The 16,215-nt window shown below is 35.7% G+C and overlaps 1 protein-coding gene across 6 annotated transcripts in view; it reads left to right on the forward strand.

Moving 5' to 3' along the window:
* MSH4 (mutS homolog 4) overlaps positions 1-16,215 on the forward strand; it is a 25,064-nt gene continuing 8,849 nt past the window's right edge. The window contains exons 1-11 of one of the 6 annotated variants that reach the window (XM_026798639.2): positions 1-916; positions 2,846-3,010; positions 3,775-3,938; positions 6,545-6,655; positions 7,380-7,495; positions 8,136-8,309; positions 10,496-10,671; positions 11,422-11,489; positions 14,069-14,143; positions 14,597-14,661; positions 15,229-15,398. In XM_026798639.2, the coding sequence (XP_026654440.1) occupies positions 652-916; positions 2,846-3,010; positions 3,775-3,938; positions 6,545-6,655; positions 7,380-7,495; positions 8,136-8,309; positions 10,496-10,671; positions 11,422-11,489; positions 14,069-14,143; positions 14,597-14,661; positions 15,229-15,398 (1,549 nt within the window). In that variant the 5' untranslated portion in view covers positions 1-651. Of the gene's footprint in view, positions 917-969; positions 1,168-2,845; positions 3,011-3,774; positions 3,939-6,544; positions 6,656-7,379; positions 7,496-8,135; positions 8,310-10,495; positions 10,672-11,421; positions 11,490-14,068; positions 14,144-14,596; positions 14,662-15,228; positions 15,399-16,215 lie in introns of those variants that run through there. The other 5 variants (XM_014273711.3, XM_005496344.4, XM_074545474.1 and 2 more) reach the window with 5 other exon arrangements.

A 16,215-nucleotide genomic window follows, 5' to 3' on the forward strand; every position in this document is an offset into this window, starting at 1 on the left:
TTTAATATTATTGGAGTTCTCTGATGAAAATTTGATCAATGTAATTTCCTAAGTCAACTGTGATTTCTAAAGATCTTCTACAATTATAGGTTAAAAAAGGTGTGAGTATATGGAGTGTTCCATAATGCGTGCATATTTAGTGCCAGAGACAAAATTGTGCCGAGTCAAAATGTGAGTTATAGCATTTTAGTCGTGTGTGTTACATGATGGTAATAGACAAAGCAGTTTTAGTGTTCTAAAACATTCCTACGAGCAGGTGTTTAAGACAACTGCAGAGGTAAACTAGCTTTGTGGTAATTTTGGGGATCTTTTTGTAACCAAACTCCTGAGCAGGAAGAAAACATTGCTGAAGCTCATGGTAAAGAAGTCTGAATGGTGAAGAATTAATGCCAGGTAAAATACGTTGAAACGCAGTACTCTTGCTTTAAAGAGCAGAGCAAGCACTTCTCTTGCGTGGCTGTGGCCCTTGCATATTTGTAATGAAACCCGTTGCAGGGCCAGCAGCTCTGTGCACGGCTGTACCGTTTACAGCTGCACTAAAGCTCGGCAGCTTTTCCCAGCAGAGCCCGTCTCCGGGTGCAGCAGGTCGGGCCCGAGTGCCGCCGTGGCCGGCGGTGGGCGCGGGCCGGGGCAGTGCTGAGGGCTCGCAACATGGCGGGCGCGGGCGGGTGGGCCGCCGCCTCGGCCACCTCGGGGTCTTACACGGGCCGCGGCTCTTCCACGCCGGCTGTTGGCGGCCGGACAGAGGACACACCCCGCTACACCCTGGGGCTTCTGCAGACGCCACACAGCTCGGAGAGCAGCGGAGGCGCCTCCAGAGGCGGCGCACGGCCGGGCGGCTCCAGCGGGGAAGGCCTCGCAGCCCGCCGGGCTGCCGGGAACAGCGCCGTGAAGCCGTCGGTGTCCGAAAGGGGAGGTACGCTCTCTGCCTGGGCCTTTATCTGTTTCTTTCTGCTGTCTTTGCTCGGGTTGGGTTCGAAAGAGCTGTTAAAAGCGGTCCTTACTGAGATGGGGCAGGTGCAGCTAAGCTTCATAGCGACCTTTGTCATTTAGCTGGACAGAACTATGGAAATAGTTCCTTGGTGTAGCTGAGCTCTCTGGTGGGACCAGTAAACGTGTTTGAATTGCTGCACAGCGTTTGCTTTACAGGAGAGAACCGAAATATAGGTTTGTGTTTGACTTATTGGTTGTTTCAGGAGTTTTGTTGCTTTTTGGTTTTGTTTTTATTTTTACGCCTGGCTTTGAAATAGTTTTAAGAGCCTGTGGATGTCGGTGTGCGGTAAGAATGTTGTGTTCCTACAATGCAATACTGCTACTTGCCATTCTTTATAAAAATCTACTATCAAAGTCTGTATCTTGGTGGCAGCAAAAGGAAGTTAAAATTGTGGTATTTTCAGACGAAAAGAAACTATGAAAAGAGTTGGAAATTATTTTAACCCTGCAATGAATTCTGATGTACGTGTATCTCCATTGTGTATAAATTGGAAATTAGGTAAAATGCGTTTAGGTATTACATATGACTACTGAGGAGTCCTAAAAAAAAAACCAACGCAAACACAATGTTAATTCAAACAGGACGATCTAAATGTTGGGTTGAGAAATAGCTGTATATCACTTGGTTCATTTGGTCTTTCAAATTACTGGTTTTCCCCGTTATGCCAGATTCAGTGTCTTCTACAGGAAGTCTCTTCTGCCAAAATTCTGGCTGAATTTAGGCCAAAATCTGAGTGAGTGCTATTTAAAAAAAATAGGCTGATATGTCCACTCCTAAAGAAGTCCCCAGCCAAAGATCTGAGCTAATATTTTTATCACTTGTCACTGTTTTAAGATTAAAAAAAACTCCCAACCAAACAAACACAAAGAAAAGCCCACCTCACCTGAACAAACTCCAGAATTCCAGTACAGTAGATATTTTTCTACCAGCCAGCCTCGATAAAGACTCATGCAATTAATTGATCATTGAAAACCATTACTTATGTATTTTGTCCTGTGTGTCAGTTTTTAATGTAATATAAGAAACAGAAACATTTGTGCTTGCATGTTTTATAATACATGGAGTTTTTAAAGTGGATCTGCTGTTTGTATTTTAATTCATTTTTTAAATCTTAGAAAGCAGTTATCTAAACTAGGTTAACAATGTCTTCAGTAATCTCAAGAGAATTAAAAAGAAGTAAATTACTTAAATAATTCATTGAAAATTTAAAGTGTTCTGAGACAAAGATATTTTGCAGGACTTTAAAAACGTAGGTAGATCTCAATTACATGTGTGAAAGAAACTGCTGTTAACAAATACATCCCAGATTACTGTATAATTTCCGAGAGTTGATCCCCATAAATTGAACCCATAAATAGGGTTATCATTCCCAAGTGGTTCTTTTTCTTCTTTTATTGTCCTGCTTTTCAAAAGGAATGCTCAGCTTTTAAAAAAGGATTTCATAAACACATGCGCAGTTTTAGATAATGATTTTTCAAATAATGGTTAAATGTGAGATAAAGTTGATTTAAAGCATTCTTTCATAAATTTAGAATTCATTAGCATATGAAATGATACTTAGTAAAGTGACTAATGTTGTATTATTTCTGTTCAACAATGTAAATAATTTTTTTATTAGCACTGCAGGTAATCTCATTGTAAAAAATAATTTTAATGCAAGCTTGTTTTCAAAGCGGTGTGATTTATTTCATTTTATACTCTGGAGAGCTTTCATAGAATGACATTTTGTTTGGATATCTCTATTTTTGCTAATAAAAATTGAAGTTTTGTAAGCTGTTTTTTTGTATATTGCTTTCTGAATAAAAATTTGTTGTGGCTGTTTTCATAATTTTCTTATTTCTCTCCCCTCAGAATCATATTTTGGGGACAAGAGTTCTTGTGTAGAAAATGCTAACACATTGGATCTCACGAGTTCTTCTTCTGTGCGAGGCCTGAATAGCACATGTATAGGAAGAACACCTCTCTCTTCTGGTAGATCTGGTTGCAGAAGCCATACCCCACTTATGGGTTATTCGGGTAAGATTAACAGCTCTGATGTTATTTTATTAAACAGTTTAGTTTTTAATGTGATTATATTAAGATACTAAAACAAACTCAAAACACAATGTGTTTTGTACCACAGAGGATACTGCCAAGAAACTGTACACAAACAAGAATGCACTACTTTGTGTACTAAGAAGATGTTTTGGTATTGGATCCTCTTACTACTTAGTTTGCATTCATGTATGAATTATCAATGTAGTTAGAATTCAGACTTCTTTCAAATTGTCCAAAACCAAATTTGTGGACATGTAGTGTGGTCACTAAAGAGCCCAAATTCATGCACATGTCTAATCAGGGTTCATTTTTAGCCTTGTAATGCATTAGACATCATATATAACATAATTATCAAGTTTATTGATGCAAGTTTTATGTATTTTATGTTGATGTGTTCAGAGGTATAGAACACTAGTTCTCCTGAATGCTTAGGAGCTGACGGTACATCTTGCAGTGCTTCATATGAGCAAAATGGTGTTACAGGGTCATGATGCCTTGTGCCATGTTATATGTATCATATGTGCTCTCCTAATGCAAAAGTATTGGGATTTAAAGTTACTTCTTTCACAGTCTGACTAATGACTATCAGTTCAGTCTTTAACGTTCCTAAAGACTGAACTGATAATGATTCCTTCCTGCATCTGTATATTTGTTTATGCTTGCTCTGTCGTTTGTGATGCTCATTGATCAATCTCTCATTAATCTGTATTGAATGTGACTGAATATATATGACTGTTTTACAGTTACATCCTCCTCTGCAGTTTCTGCTCATACTGTTGCGTCAGTTATTGTAGCTGTAGTAGAAGGAAGAGGCCTTGCCAGAGGTGAAGTAGGAATAGCCAGTATAGATTTAAAAAATCCTGAGATGATATTATCACAATTTGCGGACAATGCAACTTACGCCAAGGTATTTTATAGTCTCATTATTGCAATTTACTTTCTTGAAAAAAGCTTATGAATAATGGAAAATTAAATTTCTAGTTTGTGGAAGAAATTTCTCAGCAGTGGAAGTAACAAGTTCTAGAAAATGTGCAGTGTTGAAAAGACTGCTCTTTTCCTTACTGTGCCTCAGGTATTAAAGAGGCAAGAATGTTTTTCAAAAGAAAAATAGCCTTTCTGCAAAATACACTGTGGGACTGAGATGCCTCGTTTTGAAGAGCATTGGGCAATACATGGTAGTAGAACTTGCAGGTATTCTTCACCAGGCAAAACAACTCTGAGAAGTGCATAAATGTCTGCGTGTGTGATAGAGTAGTTACAGTTCTGGCGTTGGTTACATAAATACTCCATCTCAGATTGAAAGGAAATTCACTCAATTTACAGCCAGCACTGCATATTTTACTTTAATTTGGTGAGTAATCTCTGGTTTATGCAGCAATGGCATTAGTGAAACATCTTATTTCATGGGTTATTTTGTAGGTATGCATGCTAGAAAATAATGTGGCTTGTAGCATCTTTACAGTATTCAAAGAAACAAAAGTTCTGTTAGGACAGTAAGTAGCTCTGACTCAGAATGTAAATAGCCATCAAATCTGTTTACTAAAACAGGTGTTGTATAATGTTGTACAGTGTATATTGTACTACATTGTGTGCATTACAGTTGTATAATGTACAATGTTGTATAATGGGTTTCTTTATTTTTAAGCATTAGTGCTTATAAAACCTGTTCTGGTCTTAATATACCTAGCTACATATTGAGCATCCTTTATAGCTTCCTCTCAGGCCATCGTCAGATTGTTCATCGTTTTCTTGCCTTACCAATATAAAAGCTGGCATTTTCTTTGTACACATATATTCCTAATTTTCCATTAAGATTACTGAGTTCTCTGTTCTGTGCTCAGACCTGATACTGCATTCACCATCCAGTCAAAGAAAGAGAGATGCTAGTGTACAACTGCTTTTCCCCAAGCCCAATTTCTTGCCTTAATCTTTCACACCCTTAACAATGTGTGAAAAAATCCATGGTCAGAAGTTTATGTCCACAGAGGAGACAGAGGAGTTCTGTACCTTTTATTCTTGAACAAAGGGAGAGGCCATGGGGCATTTCCTGATGGGGTCTCTCAAGTTGTTGGAGGACTGCCACCTGCTTTTTATCCTAATCTTCCTGGCTGCGGAACCTTTGCCTGTCCTCTTTGCCAGAACCTACTGTCTGAGGTACTTGGGAGGTGCAGACTTTGTGATCTGTCTCCTAAATGTGCCCCTTAATATGCTCCCCCCTGTATAACGCATGATACATGACCATTAAAATTAGTTTTAAGTCCACCCTGGCTGGGGGAGTTAATATTCATAACCCTATTAAGTCTTTGTTCTTCTCAAAGTTCAGGAATTGAGCATGACCTTGGCTAAGCAGCAATCCGTGTCAGTTAGTAACATTTTCTGAAATTAATGGTTTGTCCTGTTACTTCTTTATCTACAAGTCTGGCCCTATCTGCAGGCAGATTCACACAACCTGTTTGTAAAGGAACATTAATCGTATTCCTGTCAACAATTCTGTGTTATCTGCTGATCAGCAGTTTACTTACGCTCAGAATCCATGCTCTGCCTAGTGATTGGAATCCAGCCTACTGTATTTTCTCTTTCTTGGGCATACTCCTGTTTTTGAATGTTCTGCAGATAATTTCAGGAAAGTTTTCTTGTATTCTTTAAGTTCTTCAAGATCTGCTGAACTGTGATGCTACTGGAAAAAAATTTCCTAGCGGTTAGCAGCTATGAAGGGCAGTGACAGCCTTCTGACCCCAAATGCCCTTAGATAATTTTTTTTTGTGTATTTTTTGTACTTGTTTACCTTTTTACTGGGACGTCATCTGTCCCTTCTTGCACATCATAACTTGTAAGCAGTTAAACTATAGTCTGCTTTTTCATGTTGCTCCCTTGAGAATTTGTGAATGCTGGTATAAATGAACGTAAACTCATAATGTTGTTTGTCCTTTCTTATACAGTAGAAGATCATATAATCTACTAATAACCCTTACAGGGGGTGTGCGTAACATAAAGCTGGTAAAATATGCACATTTTTAGCTATGTTAATACTGAGATAAATGTTACTAGAGGAGATGAAAACTAAATAAAAATTTAGTCTCAATCAAAAGATTAGTAGTATTCAGACATGTTTTATTTCTTCATCATCCAGAGCACCATTGACCTTCCATCTGCAAACCCAGAAAGCTGCCATCTGTTGAAATAAGTCCTTTTCCCCCATCATAGCTATGGAAGATAGTTTCGAATACTCATTTCTTGCTTCAACAGCGAGCATAATTCTGTGTTCAAATAACAGTGGATAAGCTCTAAATTTTGTTTGTTTGTTTTTAATTTGGTTTCATGTATATTGAGATACATATTAATTTGACTTAATTAATTTGACTCATACATGCTAGTGTAGAAGTTAGCAGATAATTTGAAACTCGAACTGATTCTAAAATACAGTTATGTATTTTGTTATTGCTGGTCATTATTTAAAATATTTTAGGTTATATATTTTTTTTTTAATCGGGTTATTTTGAATTTTTTGTCCAGGTTATTACTAAACTCAAGATTTTGACACCACTAGAAATAATAATGTCAAACACTGCCTGTGATGCAGGGAATACAACAAATTTGTTCAGTCTGATAACGGAGCATTTCAAGGTAATATCTAAAATTTCATTCAACGTTTTTGAGTTCTTGTTGATCACTTTTATATGATGGTTGATTTAAGAGTTTTACACAACTTTCAAAATCTGAAGATTTTGTTTTCTGTGATTTTCAGGTCTACTTTTAGAATGGTAGTGAATAAACTAAATGCAGCTCCCCTGCTGCTATTTCTAATACTGACAATAGCAGAGATAGGTATATTGCTGATGAAAGGTGAAAGTTTTGAATTTGTGGCATTGGGTAAAACTGAACCTAGAAAAGATACAGAAATGAAAAAATCAAGCATTCTCCCTCGTTCTCTCAACCTGATAAATCAATGGGGCTGATGTATCATAGAATCGGAAAAAGAACACTATCAGGGTAAAAGAGGATAAAATGAACTAGTATAAGTAATTTATGCATATGAAGGCCTCAGAACCTTTTAAAAAAACTGTTAATTACTACTGAATTGCTTCATTGCTGCAGAGCTGATGGCTTCTTCATGAGTGTTCTTCTACTTCCTGACCTCTCTCCTCTTTCTCTCACATAAATCACTTGTGCACCACACACCTCCAGTTACATTGACCTGCTTGTGCTAGTAAGCTAGAATGAATACTTCTATGAAGACAGATTGTAGAATCAATTGATAGATTTCTTGGAAACATGTATCACTAGAAAAATACAGAAGTGTCTCCGATGTAACTTTTAAAACTTTTTGCTGTCATCTCCATCTTCACAGAATGTGACTTTTACAACTGTCCAGAGAAAATACTTCAATGAAACAAAGGGTTTGGAGTACATAGAACAATTGTGTGCATCTGAATTTAGCACCATTTTAATGGAAGTCCAATCAAAGTATGTTTAAATAAGGAAGAGCATACCGTGACCAGATAAGTTTTTAACAAAATCATGTTATGTACTCATTACATATATCTGTGTCATGTTGCAAAAGTTAGAAAACTCTTAACAGATCTTTTTATTTTGCCTTCCAGTGTTCTTGATATATGTAGAAATGTAAATAGAAAGCCTGTTACATAGCCTGTTACAGTTGAGTGTTTTTTTGAGTTTTCACAGCTTTCCACTTTGTCTTTTTCATTCTTTTCTTAAAGATACCTTTCAAGAGCTAGCTGTGACTGCCTTTCTTTCTGGCCTCAGCAAGCATTTTCTATGTATCAACAATTTTAAGTGCTGATACTTGGTGACCAGGGTCTTCAAATCACATATGTCTGTTGAAATACGTATGTTCACAATACCAGTGATATAGTGGAGGCTGTCAAGTGTACAGAGACTCAAACATTTATGAACATTTGATCTGTATGAATATATGTTCACTAGGCATGGGTTTGTGCATGTTTGGAATATACTGCCTTTTCTGTGCTATTTATCACAGTAGTTGCCAAGCCACAGTAGTGTAAATGTTATTTCTGTAGTGCACTACTTTTGTGGTATTTCTCTAGCAGTATTCAACATTCATAAAAGATTTCTTTTTCCCAAGGTATTACTGTCTTGCAGCTGCAGCAGCTTTGCTAAAATACGTTGAATTTATCCAAAATGCCGTTTATGCTCCTAAATCACTAAAGGTTCGTTTCCAGGGGAGTGAGAAAACAGCTATGATAGATTCATCATCAGCACAAAATCTTGAACTAGTGATTAATAACAGAGATTCTCGGTAAGAATAGTTTTTTCAAGTTACGTTTTTATAAAGATGGATTTCTCTTAAGTTTCCTTGACGTTTGTATCAAAGAGCTGACCATTGTATTTATTTCTATGTGAGAGAACTTGCACACTATTCAGAGCTTCTATAAAAATATCTTGACAGAGAAATATGTTACAATTCAGCACAAAATTTCTAGCACAGGAAATCCTAAAGTGAATTGTAGAAAGAGGTGATGCATAATCATCTTTACATTGATGTGTATGTTTTATTCAGACTTTATTTATGCAAAAACATTTATCTATGCAAAATTTTACAGACTGGGAAATGAAAGAGGCAATATTTCTGCAAGTGTCTTATGTTGGATTGAAACACCTGCCTTTTACTCATTTTACACAAGAGACATGCTTCAGCCTTCAAAGGTTGTTTTGTTTCCTTTTAGATACAATAGTGGGAAAGATGGGGTTGTGCAATGTGGTACTTGGTTGCATGGTAGTTTTCCGCATTGAGATCAATGCTTGGAGAACTTCCTTAATTGGCATTTAGTTGCCGTGTAGACAGAAGAAATTTCAAGTCTTTCCTTCTCCAGACTATTACACTTAAGGTTAGCAAGAGAAATACCTGGAACTTGCATTTTGCTACCTGTCAGGTTCTGAGATCCACCTCTATTTAGATGTCTTCTTAATCATCCTGTTATAAAAAGGGGAGCCTGGAGATTCCTCACTCTCCAAGTACTGTTCATAAGAGCTTTCCCCTTGGGGAGATACAGTAGAACACAGAATGCCTTGCATAGGAAGGTACTTTTGGAGCAATATTTTTCTGAAAGAATCTTTTTCTGTTCTTAATTTCACAGGTGGTTTTGTGAGGAAGATGGTTACAGGAGGAACTGAGCAAACTGCTTTAAGTTTCTCTGATTTTGGTTTTTTTTAGCATTATTGATGCAGAATTTTTGCTGATCCATTCATTGGCAAGTTTGAATCAGCCAGACATAGCTATTTTTATTACATAGATCTTACCCCCAAAGCCTGGTTAGATATCTTTGTATGAGGTATCAGCAGGTAAAAGTTAATAGCGCAGGCGCACACCAGAAATACCTAAGTCAAATTTGGGTGCCAGTCTTAATTTTGGAGGGACTTGTCTCTTCATTTAACTGTGCAGGGAAATAAGTCCTCAACTGCATAAAGACAGGCACTGTGGATTCTCTCCCAAATATGGAGTTGCAGTTAAGTGTTGTCATGGGTTGCGTCATACAATAAATGCAGGCTTGATACAAGTGGGTTTGAATTTCCCCATTTTTTAAAAATTCTCTTGACTGTTGCTTCGCTTTTTTAATACCATGGTACTTCAGGGTGTTTCTGCTCACTCTGTGTACTTACCTACCTATCTTACTACCTGCCTACCTATCTACCTATCTGTCTTCATGGTGTGTGTTTTGTGTATTTGTATCAGGCTTCTTCCTGTTCAAGTTCTGGTTTAAATCAATGTGTTGTTATGGCCCTGGTATTTCGTGGGTCATCTTCCAGCCAATAGCATAGAAGATTTCAGGTTTCTAAAACTATTTGACTGTGTAGTAGGTGTAAATATTATAGATGGCTTATTCTGCATAAGTGCAATCACCTTTAAGTGTGAAACCCTAGGATATGTACGGTGTAAAAGCCATAAAGCTGAAACTAATATGTAGAAATTATAAGCATGTTATTTACCTCCTATATTAATTGAAATATGTGTTTTTAAATAATAAAAAATGGTTTCTCTTTTTGACTTCTAAGTGTTTTAAATTATTTTCAGATATATATTTCAAGTAAATTATTCCTATTAATATTTGATCTGTGATTATAACTTGATAATTTGCCTCCTTGTGTGGGGTTCGTTTGTTCATTTCAATCAATCTAATTGAGAGGGAAAATGTGAACTTTACCATGGCAGTAGCAATGAAATACTACTACAAAATATGAATAAAATTCCAAGTTCAAATGTATTTCTATACTTACATAACTGAGGGCTAATATTATGTTAAATTACATTGAATTACCTAGCTTCCTAAACTGCTGGAGTTCATATAATACATGGCAAACAGGGGGATGCTAAGCATGCCAAAGCATGCCTCAGATCTGTAGGATAGTCTGGCCTTTAAAGTCTCCTGACACTTACCATCTCTTTTTTTGGTGTATGTATTCTTCACATCTATTTTATTTTCAAAGGAATGGTCACACACTTCTTGGTGTTCTAAATTACACTAAAACTCCTGGTGGAAGTCGGAGACTCAGATCCAATATCCTGGAACCTCTAGTTGATGCTGAAACAATTAACACAAGACTGGACTGTGTTCAGGAATTACTCCAGGATGAGGAGCTCTTTTTTGGTCTTCAAGGAGGTAGTAGTTTATATTGTAACAACTAATACTGTATTTCTTTTTAAACATTGTTTTTCTAATATAGGAAAGTACGTAGTGTGCCTCAGTATGTTTGAAAAGTATTTTTTAATGGTTTGTTAGGTGACATAGTAAGCACTTAATTTTTTAAAGTAATCTATATTATCATAGCAATACTTTTCTCAAATACTTTGATTAGAAAAGTTGAATTTCTCTGAAACAGTGTATAAAAGTCTGTGAGCCAACAGCTTTCTAAAAAGAGTTGGAGTTTGTCTCTTTACCTCTATGGCTGGGTATGCATTATGTTTGATGTATACAAGTATATATAATGTATAAATTAAAAAGCAGACATATTGCTTAAGTAATACTTGTGTATAAATATTTCTTCCTGTTGCTTCATAAAACATATGATCCAGAGGAAGGCAAAATACAATACTAGAATTAGTCCACCTGAAACTGGATCATATAATCTTCATCTGTGTCACAAGAGAAGCACAATTCAATCTAAGAAACAAAAAGTATTTCTGAATTGACATAATCACTGCATGCTTAGGTATAGTAAGTTGTAAGTATAGTTATAACAAAATAATTCAGATGTTAGCTATTTTAAAGCTAGTTCTACCCTGTAAATAATTTGTGACAGTAGAATGTAAGAAAAAGATTAGCATTAGTATAGCTAATTAATTGTGTCCTTTCAAAGAAAATACATCTTATAATTTCAGTTTAATTTCTGATGTGTATACTTTTGTTTTACAGTTATCTCAAAATTCCTGGATACAGAACAACTACTTTCAGTTTTGGTACAGATTCCAAAGCAGGATACAGTATGTTTCAGAATACACCTTGGAAAAATCAATTATCTGTCCATAACATGCAATATATAAATGTGATGTCTATAATTCATCCTGATTTATGCAAATGTACTTCCAAAAATGTTTGCTCTTTCATCACTCCCCACCTTTATTCTTCATAAGTGTACATTTTATTCAACAGTACTCAGATGAGAGAGAGGAATTTTCTTCACATCAGCATAAATGAAAAAAATGTTTAGTGACTTACAGTCTTGGTGACTGTTATGTCTAAGAGCAAGATTATTTTTTCATTAGACCTTGCCTCATATATCGGTCTGCATGTTAACACACGTAATACAAATATCAAAATGGAATAAATACATGTAGTTCACCCGTGAATCTTGGTTGAGACTAGATTCAGCAGTTAACTACAGTGGGCTTGGGGTTACTGAACCTCAGCTCTGTTTCCACTAAGCATATTGAAACCATGGTGTTAAAAGTTACATTTGCCTACTGTACTTGAGTTGGATATGTCTGCCACTGCTTTTGAGCTTATATTTATGCTTGTGTGCCAGCATCTTAGATATTCTCAACTCTTTCACCATTCAGTGTCTTCTCACATGCTGATTTACCTGCTTAGATAAAGGATTTGTCTACTTCTAGTTAAAGAAGTCAGGTACAGACTCAAACAGGACAGTAGTAATAAATGCAGATAAATCTCTTTAATGACATAATCAAAACCCAGAATGTTTATTTTTTGGAGCTTTCCTTGTAGTAATGTGTAACATGAATTCATGAGTTCTTCTTAATGACTAAAACTGGCTCACAGGATGCTTTTATGTATGCATAGGACCATATCACCAAACATTTTTACTGCAGTGTTTTCACTGTTGGCTGGTTCCAGTATAGCAGAGCATACTATGCACACAACAGACATGCTTATTCAAATGCTAGTTCAGTTGCTTTTGTCAAATGCTATACTAGGCTATTCACTATGTTTCATTTCTACTCTCCATAAAAATTTTCATTGTAAATCTTCCACCAGTCAGCAGATGAAATGCTCATCTGAAAAGCCTACAGTTTCCGTTACTAAATGTGTGAGTGGTATGTTCAGCATGAGCATTCTTTTATCCGAAGGAGGCTGTCACTCACACAGAATCACCAGGTTGGAAGAGACCTTCAAGATTCATTGGCTTTAACGCATGCCCTAACATCTCAGCCTAACCCTGGCACCTAGTGCACATCCAGACTTTTTTTAAACACATCCAGGGACGGTGACTCCACCACCTCCCCAGGCAGTACTTTAAAAAATAGGTTGGGAAAGGTCATTTTTTTAAAAATTACTGCTCTCTCTCCGGGTTATGTCGTGCAGTTACAAAGTAGTTAGGAAAAAGCATTGTTTCTTGAGGGACTAAGTGTCTTTTTTGAAAAAAATTAATATTCATTGCATAAATAACATCTTGCACTTCAAAGAGAATCCAAGGCAGAAAAGCCTTAAACTTCAAAAACTGCTTGATACAGTCTTGTTGAGATGGGTGCTTGAAAAATCATGTCAATGGTGAAATAATTTACTGCCTTTGAGTTGGACTGTATCATGTGCAGTGATTCACTTGTAACCCTAGTTCAGTTAAAATTCCTGTAAAAACTAATTAGTCAAAGATCCATTCCAGTACCACATTTTTATGTTTGACCACATCAGTTCTTTTCATATCCGATTCCTTCATGGGACTTAAACCCCATATTTATTTGGAGGTTAGCATTTTTTCATTCATGCATTTAGCACTGTTTAGTTTTGTCTTTACAAAAAAACCTTTTATATGACTAAGTTATGAGATGCCTTCAGCCACAAGAGTAAAGAGATATTATATATGAATGAGAAAAGATTTCACATGGGGTCATGCTCCTATGTTCATGTGCTTATCTACATTTATCTGTGTTATTTCCTTAAAATTCTTTTGCACAGCGTATGTGTACATATGTTATACCCTAATGTCAGCAGCAAAATTCTTTATCGTGAGTGTTAGTGTAGGGGCCTACAAAAGAAGATCAAGGCCTTCTGTGAATGAAAGATTTTGAAGAACAGTCATTACTGTGAAAAAAATCTTGAAGTATTTACTGGATTTTTTTTTTTATCATATGAGCAGATGTCTAAGATACATGTTTATTAATCAAAGAGAAATCAACCAAACTGGGTTATGTTGTGTTTAACAGCATTAATGGAAAAGGTTGTGGGCTTCATTATAATACATAATGTATTTGCTTTGAAAAAATCTACAAATTGTGTAGAGCTTGTATAGAGTTAAGTATACATAGAAGATTAAAAGTTTTCACAGCTTGGGCTAGCAGGGTATTCTTAGAGTCAGTTATTATCAGTTGAAACATAGGGAAATCTTAACTACCGATGGACAAACTATCACAGCAGGCACTCTAAAATTTAGGTAAACATTTTTTGTGCAGATGCAAAGTTGTCAGAGTGAGCTTATGAAGTGTTTCAGGAATTTTTATGAAATCTGTAAGCCTCTTACTGGTAAGAATATGAGTTCTTCTAGTTCTTAAGTACTTTTTAGAACAGTCATACAGATGCCTTCAATATTCAGAAAATTTTTCAACAGGTTAAAACTGCTGAATCAAAAATAACTAATTTAATCTACCTGAAGCATACCTTAGAACTTGTGGAGCCTCTGAAAGTAAGTGGCCTTTGGTTTTTTTGTTGTTGTCTTGGGGGTTTTTTTGGTTGTTGTTTGTCTTTTGTTTTTTGTTTTTTATTAAGCTACAGACCATTTTCCCCTTACTTTTGTGAAGTGCAGTTTATTAAATTTCGTAGAGTATCTCAAGTTGGAAGGGATCGATAAAGTAAAAAAATAATATAATTACAGAACACAATACTGCCAATATACTGCCAACATTGATTCTCAATGCCAGTCAGAAGTACGCATTTGTGTCTATGCTCTGAAGAGCAGGATTCCTACCATTACCTGAATAGTGGATTATATACCAAACATTTAACTGAAACTGCTGTTCAGATTCCACCGACTATTTACAAAAGTGCTGATTAGCCTCACTGAATCTAAAAACTTTCAGTCATTTAAAAAGGCTGCAAAAAGAAGTAACTGTCATGTCCGTGTTTTAATCTTCAACAGGCTGCTTTAAGAAGCTGTAACACACAGCTGCTAAAGGCTTATTACAATTCTCTTGAAGATGCAAGGTATTTCTCATAATACTTAGCTACTGTGTTGGAAACTTTCATCTCAAAAGTGCCTGTAAGATAAAAGATGTTGCATCTTTGCCTGTTTATAGTTATGAGTATAGCTCAATTCTTTTGCTTAAAGCTGATTTTAATTATCAGAAAATCTTAATTTTCAGCTAATGAATACAGGGATAAAAGCAAGAGAGCTGGCTGTGATAGTGGAGTTGCTGCTAAACTGAACTCCCGTAGAAATAATTCTGAAAAGACAAGAGTATTGGTTTCCTAGAGTCTCCATAATAATGCAAAACTCAAGTGTTGTGTATTTGAAAAAAACATATATTTGAGAAATAATTTATATCTCCCAAAGATGTGAATAGTATTTTTATTTTTTATCAGACTTCGGTACAGTCAGGATTCATTCTGAGGTGAAAATATAAATGTAATGTAGTGTTTTGTTTTAACAGTAGAAAATTTAAAAGTAGCTTCACTTACTTGTAATACTGCTGCTTGTAATTTGGGGATGGTACTGCAAGTAAAAATCATAAAGTATTATGTATCTAATTCATAATACAACTGATATTGCAGATTTGGAATTATACTTGAAAAGATTACAAGTGTAATTAATGATGATACAAGATACACAAAAGGATGTCTGAATATGAGGACCCAGAAGTGCTACGCTGTTAAGCCTAACATCAATGAATTCCTTGACATAGCTCGTAGAACATACACAGAAATTGTTGATGACATAGCAGGTAATTTTAAACTAAAATTTGTATTTATTTGGAGTTTAAAGTAGATTGCCCTTGACATACAGAAGCCATGTAACTTGTATGTATTATAACCTTCTCACATATAAAAAGTATTTAGTATTGGTATGGATGGATTGTCATTGATAAGCAACTGAGATTCTCCATTTCTGGATAAAACCTCAGTTTTATCTTAATAAAATTGAACAATTATATGGTGATTCCTGTATTCAAAGCTCTGCTAGTCCTTGTTCTCTTGAAGTGCATAAAAGTTGAAGTAATGGAACAGAATTACTCCATCTAAAACATTCTGCTTAAAACATGTAAATCTTTGGTTTAGTTTCTTCATTTAAAGTATCTGTGTTCAATGTTCTTTATATTTTAAGCAGTCTTGATCTATCTGTGGACTACCTTTTAGCTAAGGTATTAAGAGTTGGAAAACATGAACAAAAGGAGTTTTAGCATGATGTGCATTACTGCATTTTACTAACCTTCTTGTTTATCATTATGTCAAAATAGAAGAAAAAAGTTTTGTCTGAAAATGATTTCCTTTTTTTAGTTTAAATTATTGATTTCTACAAAGGACCATCTTAGTTTAGTCTATAGTTGGAAACTTTAAAGAGCATCAGAAACTTTAGCACCTGTCATATGTCACGAAGTTCCTGTTTTATTCTAATCCTATATTCATACATAGTGAAAAATAGAGATGGTACTAGTTTTGTGTTTCTGAAACCTTCCATTAGGAGTTTCCATCTTTGTACCACCACAAGGAGGAGAGGGAGGGGTGTGTACCTGAATGTATGTAATTTGGGTTAAATCTTTG

Source organism: Zonotrichia albicollis, chromosome 7 (genome assembly GCF_047830755.1).
Source record: "Zonotrichia albicollis isolate bZonAlb1 chromosome 7, bZonAlb1.hap1, whole genome shotgun sequence".
NCBI classification, from domain to species: domain Eukaryota; kingdom Metazoa; phylum Chordata; class Aves; order Passeriformes; family Passerellidae; genus Zonotrichia; species Zonotrichia albicollis.